General features: G+C 43.3%; 1 protein-coding gene across 8 annotated transcripts in view; it reads left to right on the forward strand.

Moving 5' to 3' along the window:
* The window catches only part of ADGRL2 (adhesion G protein-coupled receptor L2), a 603,135-nt gene that overhangs the window by 574,356 nt on the left and 20,970 nt on the right, over positions 1 to 7,809 (forward strand). For all 8 annotated transcript variants that reach the window (XM_019501511.1, XM_019501512.1, XM_019501504.1 and 5 more), the window contains 2 exons: positions 2,888 to 2,979; positions 4,871 to 5,039. In XM_019501511.1, the coding sequence (XP_019357056.1) occupies positions 2,888 to 2,979; positions 4,871 to 5,039 (261 nt within the window). The remainder of the gene's footprint in view (positions 1 to 2,887; positions 2,980 to 4,870; positions 5,040 to 7,809) is intronic.

The raw sequence follows: 7,809 nt of genomic DNA on the forward strand, positions 1-7,809 counted from the left end.
ATCCCCCAGTAGCCCTCAATCTACTTCTGTGTTGGAGCAGCTCCTCCATTGCCCCCTGTGGGAGCCTGAGCCTATGGCTCAGTATGGTCAAAAGCAAATACTGCTCCTGGTATACAAGAGCCATAGGATGCTGTTTATATGGAAGGCTTACATAGGGTTTTAAATGGCTCAGAAGTGGAGACAGCTGTGGGGGCTCCCACAGTGGGAGCTTCCCTGCCCAGTATCTTCCCCTGCTCTTGCCTCTTATCCCTTTCTGGTCCCTCCCCTTGCCACCCAGCTTACCTTTGCAGCTTCTCTGGTTCCATCTCTGTTAGGGGCACAGAGTACCTGGCCCAGCCAAGCAGTAGCAGTGGCTCTGGCTTCAGCCTCCAGCCTTCCCCACGCTTCCCCTAATCTCTGCTTTCCTTACCCCACATCCTATTCTCACACTCCCTCCTCTAGATGTATCCCTTCCCATGCCCCACCTTGCACTACATGCCCTCTTCCCCATGCTTCCACTACATTACGCACTCTGTTTCCTGGCACCCCACACATCCTTCCTGTGCCACATGAGCAATACTGGCCCCATTCAGAGCCACAGCAGCTAAATGAGGGGAAAAACTTCATCTTAGATTTGAGTAAATGTGATATCTTTGTGCAGCATAGCCCAGCACAGGGTTAGTGCTTTAATAAACTCTATAATATTATTATAATAGCTACCAAAATATTTCAGAAATTTGTACAAAAAGCATGAGAGTCTGGGAGATGCAGATCAAGATAGAATTCCTGGCTTGTTTCTTATGCAAAAGGTGGAAAGAGAAGTTATCACACCCAGAACCACACAAAAGAATGAAACATTTGTCCCATAACAGGAGGGCCAAAATATTTACATTTGCTCAAATGCATTGGTTCTTAAACAGCATGGTGGTGGGTGGAGAATTATGTAGGTCAACTATCCAAGTCACAAGCCAATTGTAATTCATTACATCTAAAAACAAAGAAAATCATGCTTCCCTCTTTCATGCCTACCTTTACCTTTTGAAGTCAAGAGTTCTTTGTGAACATTTGAAAGGTGCATATAAACTAATAAATTATATAGGTTCATCAGTCTTGTCTGTCTGTCTATGTGCGCGTGCTCTCTCTCTCTTGTAGTCAGTAAGGAGATGCTGAGAAAGTGTTTGGCTTTGAGTAAGGCATGGTCAGCCTGAAAAAATTGAAAAACTTTAAGCTAATGTTGGAATCTGTATTTTGTACATAATTCCCACTACTGTCTTATCTTTACTGGAGTATTAGCACAATGATAGTGATTCTTACTCTCTTTTCTAATAATGTAGTTGTGTTTTTTCCTTAATCACTCCCATTGGTAGCAACTGTTTTCCTAATTTATGACCTAAACCTTTTCTCTTATGGCATCAAGACTTCTCACTTGCCATTTTTATAAACTGAAAATGTCATCTCTTTATTTTAGACTGTATCTTGGAGTTGTATATGGTCTTTCAAAATCTTTCCTTACCTGTTAACATCTTCATCTACCACAGAGTTCTGGGGGATGTTTCTCATGTGGGTGCAGGTCCTCTGTTAGTATGGAGAACAGTAGTATAGATTTGGTTCCCATAGCCACTTGTAATGTAAGCATGTTTGGACAAGAGGCAGAATATGACAACAGCCTTGCAGCAGAACTGCCCCAGTGTTCACCACAGTAGGAAATATCCCCATGGAGCTCTGGTGTGTAAACCCTCTTCTGTTTACACCTCACCCCCACATGTCTCCATCTGTTTTGTTCTCTTGTCCTTCTATACACCATAGTTCCCATGATACTTTCTCACAGTGTTTAAAAGTTGTCAAACTGGCAGGAGCAGATGCTGTATTATCTACATAATGGGTATATCCTGAGTCCTGACACTACAAGCTTCCCTTAACTTCCTCTGCAGTGAATTTATCCCAGCTTTGAAGTAATACCTGTCTTGTAAGAATGCCAGCCATACTATCAGTTACAAATGTGATATTTATCAAATGCACTAAGGGCTGGTCTGAAACCAACAACTCTTTTCACATGGGCTTTAATAGAAAACATAAAGTGCTTGAGTCCAGATCCTCCAAAGTATTCAGGCTCCTAACTTACATTGAACTTGAGTTGGAGGAAATGGGAGTTAAGTGCCTTAATACTTAGAAGATCTGGTCCTTTGTGTCCAAGTATGAAAACCATGAATCTTACCACTCTTTAGCTTCCGCCCTGCAATACACATGAATAGATATTTAAGACAGCACAAATAACTTGAAGTTTGCTAAACAAAAAAGCAGATGGAGACAGTAGGATATGCCACACAATAGAGTGTATCAGGCTGTTTCTGTTACTAGTATTGTTTCAGCTGCATTAACACAAGTTGTAAAAAAATGTTTTCCAGACAAGTGAAGGGCTTGTGAGGGCAGAAATAAACAGCAAGTGAAAAGGGGAAGAGAGGATGATATGGAAGGGGAAAGCAAGAAGAAAAGTGGTAGTAGGAAAGTCTAACAATGGGGAGCAAAGCAGCTGGAGCAGGTTGATGAGCTAGGAGAGTGGGTCAAGTGGTATTAATGAGTTAGTCTGATAGTAAATAGCAAAACACACACTTCAAATTGAAAACAGTTAAGTTTCAGGAGTCGAGTTAAATATTGCAAATTCAGGCTGTATGTATTAATGACTTTTGGTTAAGTTAGACCTTGAGTTAAATGAAGTCATGAAAATGTTGCGCTTTCTCTGTATTTCTAACAGCCCGTTGGAGATGAAAGAGTCCGAATACCATTGCTAACCCCCAGTATATACTTGAAAATAAACCATGATTTTTTTGTTGTTGTTTAGTCTGTAACATCCTCATTACTCAACCTGTTACTTGAAGTAGTTTAATTTCATTCTTATCTGTTTTGACAGCTGAATCTTATCTTCTTGGTGATCACATTGTGCAAAATGGTGAAGCACTCAAACACTTTGAAACCAGACTCTAGCAGGTTGGAAAACATTAAGTAAGTGCTTTGTGTTCAAGTATGAGAACTATGATTATTTTCTGATTGCTGAACTGATTGAAAGCTACTCTCCATTAGGAACAAATGCCGTTGTCTCCCAGCAACTGCAGATGTCAATTAGAAGCAAACAGTACCAATCCTGCTTTCGTCACATTGTTGCCATAATGTCCCAGAATTGGTCAAAATTAGATAATTTCAGCTTGGATCTGTTGCCAAGACATTGTTTCATGGAAATGCCATAGCAATGTGGTAATTTCATTTGCATTTGCAATGCAGTTCAAAATGATGTTCCTGTTTGCATGGTTGATATGATTATATTAAGTTTGTTTTGTTAAATGACTTTTTGATTTAGGGATTCTGAGCAGTTTCCACTTGTAATCCTGTTCTCTCAAGAGAATTGACTCTATTACTATTGTTAACTTGAAGATTATCTGTTGTTTTCATGCTAATTTAACAAATGTTTACTTTATCTTGGTGCTGTACTGCAGTATCCCTTTTGAAGAGTAATGCAAATGTGACATAATTAACAAGAATGTGACACCTGTTGCTTCTCTGTATACTCTTTCAGTGCATTCTGTATAGTGCTATATCTAACTGAAGGCTTTTGCTATCAACTCTTTGAAGGGATGGTGCAGCTTAGAACATCAAGAGTTGGTTGTGAAAGGGTCTTACAGGCTTGCTTTGAATATTGAAAATGGCAAAGGCAGATTTATAGTAAGGTTAACATTGCAAACTAGATGCTATAGATAGGCCAGTATCAGCTTCATTGCATGTTGCATGATAAGAGAGAGAGAGAGCTAATCTTTAGCATCTCTCTCTTTTCTTCCTTTTCCTCTGTCTTCTCATCCACACCAGTAATTACCGGGTTTGTGATGGCTACTATAATACGGACTTACCTGGGTAAGATAGAACCCTATCTTAACAAATTTTTAGCATGATTTTTTTTTTAACTTTACAAACTCGGTCAATATTGTGGATTGCCCTTAATTTTAATTAAGTCGTTTTGGAAATATCTATTTTGCTAAAGTATTTTTAACTATTATATGCCTTTATAATTTTTAATTGCTTGCCTCTGCATTTTGAATTTCCTAATTTTGACTAATTTTTATATAAAATACAAAAATGCTTTCTTATTAATTTCTGTTTCAATTCTGTCTAATAATTTTTGTTTCTCTTTTCTGCTTATAATGCTTTCTAGCTATGAAGATAATAAGCCATTTATCAAGTAAGATCATTAGTTAGATGTGGAATGCACTGACTAAAACCCCCTTCCCCTTCATTCTGTGATGTTCTCTACAATTCCTTTTTCCTTAAACTATTCATGATGGAATCTCTTTTAAAGACTTTATTTTGTAGAGATATATCCATATTTTTGTCACATTTCAGCAGGCTTCTTCATGTGGAAGTTGGATCATCTAGCTTCAGCTTAGTTGAGTTTATCAGTGTTAAAGCTTTAGGTTCAAGGCTTTTAATCTGCCGTTTAACCTTTGTGTATTTGTGTTACATTATTTGGTGTCACATAGAACCACCACTAAAAATATAGGACTTGGCAGTTAAGCTAGAATTAAATCAATCTCCTTTGTAAAAATATAGATAAAGCAATGGAGTAGCAGGGGCTTGAGCTACACCTTTGCATTTCAAAATAGTTTTGACATCTTGTGCAGTTCTTGAGTAAGAAAAAGGTCATATCTACTGTTGCCGTTTTCCCTGGAGACTAAAAGTACCAAATGGAATTGTTCTTCCTTTAATAGATGAAAGGTTAAAGCCAAAGAATTTTTGCATTTGAATGTGAACCTAGTAAAAGTCAACTGCAGCAACTGAAATGTTAATATTGGAGTTGACGATATGCATTTTTATCAGCAGTGTTACTAAAATTAATTTTCTTTTACAGGTCCTGGGTCCTGGGTGCATTTGCTCTCCTGTGTCTTCTTGGCCTAACATGGTCATTTGGCTTGCTGTTTATCAATGAGGGGACTGTTGTGATGACATATCTCTTCACAGTATTTAATGCTTTCCAGGGAATGTTTATTTTCATCTTTCATTGTGCCCTTCAAAAGAAAGTAAGTGACTGAAAACACATGCATCTGTTTTGTGCCTCTTCTAAAAGTACTAAATATGTTTCTGAAAAGAAATATCAGATAGGGAAAAGTGGCAAAGGAGAGTATAATTTCAAAAGTAGTAGCATTTTGTAGTGTTTAGAAGAGGAGACAGAGGCAGAAGTAATGGTTTCTTTTTGCAACCAGTGACTTGCTGTGTGCCCTTGGGCTAGTCATTTAGTTACTCTGTTTCAGGCAGTTTTAAAATGGGTATATTTACAACAAAGGGATGTGGCAGGGCTTAATTAATATTTCTTATGGCACATTGAGAGCCTTTCTTGAAAAATTATTATAGATGTCCAAGAGTTAGAAGAGTAGCATAAATTTTACATGTACAAACTTTTCGTGGCTTTTGTTCTTTGGATTGGGGGGAAAGGGGGGGCTTTTTTTTAAACCTTCTGAAGGTTAGAATTAATTTTTCACAAAACAGTTATGGCATCAATAGTGACAAGCAAGCATCCAAGGATTTACAGTGGCACTCTCAACTTGGATAGGGATCATTTTTAGGGTTGAAAAACTAACTTTTTTCTCTCTCTCCCCGTACCCTGTGCTCACTCTTGCACACTCTCCTCTCTTTCTCTCTCTCTCCCTTTCCCCGCCCCCTCCCCCAGAAAATATGGTCATTAATAGATAGTATCTAAGGGGGGGCAGCTTTTCCAAAATTAATGCTATATTGTTGCTTCTTAAAAATAATTAGTTCCCAAAGACTGAGTTTGGTTTACTCAAAAATGTAATTTAATCCACTGACGCCAAAGTACATTCAGAATGTTGACCTACAGGTTGAAAGGCTGAACATGCTCTTGCCGATTGCCTGGGCCAACCATTTTTATGATTGTTACTAACGTATGTGTCCATCAAAATTTGGAGCTTTAGGGAAGGGGTGCCCACCCTCTGTCCCACACACCAGATCTGGCCCACAAGGCCATGTTATCTGGCACATGGATCTCCCCTACAGTTTTGAAAATTTGACAGTGAGGAAGAGGTGGTAGCATTAATTGCATCTGTCCAATACCAAATATCCAGACCATATTGGAGCCCCCTGGGCCAGATGATGTAGCCCTGCATGCTGGATCATGGCTGTCATGTGGTGTGGTGGGGCTGGTGCATGGCCAGTTCTAATATGCAGAATCAGACTGGTTCTGGTGTGATACAGCACATGGCAGGATCCAGCACGTGGCACCGTGTTGGTTCACAGCTAGATCCAGCATGCAGGGTTGAACTGGCAAGCATCTGGATCCAGCACATGAGATTAGGCTGCACATGGTGTTGGACTGGCAAACATGGCCAGACCAACACACTGGACTGTACCCTTGGACCAACCCCATGCACCAGATCTGGCCCATGGACTGGTCCTGCACCACTCATTTGCCCACAGAGCCAAAAAGGTTGAGCATCACTGCTCTAGGACAGTGGTCTCCAAACTTTTTTGATCGCACACCCCTATCGGTGCCAGTTAGACTCCGGAGCGGTGAGAGATGTGCGGGAGAAAGCCCGCCAAAAACCCCCCAGCAGCCGCGGAGCCCCCCCACCAACCCCCAGCACAGCTGGAGGCAAGCGGGGCCTATGGTGGGAGGGGGTTAACCCCTGAGTGAGTGGGAGGAGGTGGCTGAGTGGAGCCAGGCCAGGTCAAGCCTCACCCCAGGCCCCTACTTCACCCAGCCCCCCAGGGAGCTGCGCGAACAGGCTGCGCAAACAGGCGTGCTTGTCTGCTGACATGTGAGTTAGCGCAGAGTTCATGTAGGAGGGTGTGCAGGAGGGCCCGAGACCCTGCCTGTGAACCCCTCAGGGTAGATAGTCCCAGCTGTAGCCAGCCTACCAGAGGCATGACATGGGCAGACGCTGCACCCCGAGGGTCCCCTTGGGCTCTGCGGGCCCCCCCGCCCGGCACCTCAGAGACGGCCGCCTGGATGGAACCCATGGTTCCGGGATCCATGTAGACGGAGCCCCTGGCTCTTGGCTGCAAGGGCTGCCTGTCGCTTTTTCAGGCTCTGGGGCCCGGGAGCATGGCCACTTCCCCTTGTGGGGTCTGTTCCCTTTTGGGGTCTCTGGCACACCAGCTGGAGGAGCTCCAGGTCACAATCCAGAGATTGAGTGCCATCAGGGACTGTGAGCAGGTCTACTGCCAGGCCCTTCTCCCCCAGGAGCCGGAGGGTAGACCACAGTCTCCCTCCAGGACAAAGGAGGACTCCAGGACCTCCCACTCTGTCCAGTCATGGGCATGGACCAAGGTGGTCAAGGGCCCTAAGGCCCGCCGCACCAAGGCCCCTGGCCCACCGGAGCTTAGCAACAGGTATGCACCACTTGCAGGCCCAGCAGAGTCTGCTGAGTCGCCAGCTCCCGCAGGCAACACAGGCTCAACTGCAGTTACCTCCCCCGCTCTCCCCAAGACAAAACGTAAGGTGTTTGTTGTGGGAGACTCCATCCTGAGGGGGACTGAGGGGGCAATCTGCTGCTCCGACCCCTTAGCCCAGGAAGTCTGCTGCTTCCTGGGGGCCCACATCTGGGACATTGTGGAGAGGATTGCAAAGCTCCTCCAGCCCACAGACCACTATCCTATGCTCCTTATTCACGTGGGCACAATTGACACAGCTCGGAGCCCTCCCAGCTGGGTCATGAGGCGCTACAGGGATTTGGGAGAGGAGCTAAAGGGTCTGGGAGCACAGGTGGTATTCTCATCGATCCTCCCAGTCTCGGTTTATGGGCTGAGGAGGGAGAGGAGGATCCACGTAGTCAA

The sequence above is a fragment of the Gavialis gangeticus genome, unplaced genomic scaffold, assembly GCF_001723915.1.
Source record: "Gavialis gangeticus isolate Ggan-Ray unplaced genomic scaffold, GavGan_comp1, whole genome shotgun sequence".
In the NCBI taxonomy this organism is placed as follows: domain Eukaryota; kingdom Metazoa; phylum Chordata; order Crocodylia; family Gavialidae; genus Gavialis; species Gavialis gangeticus.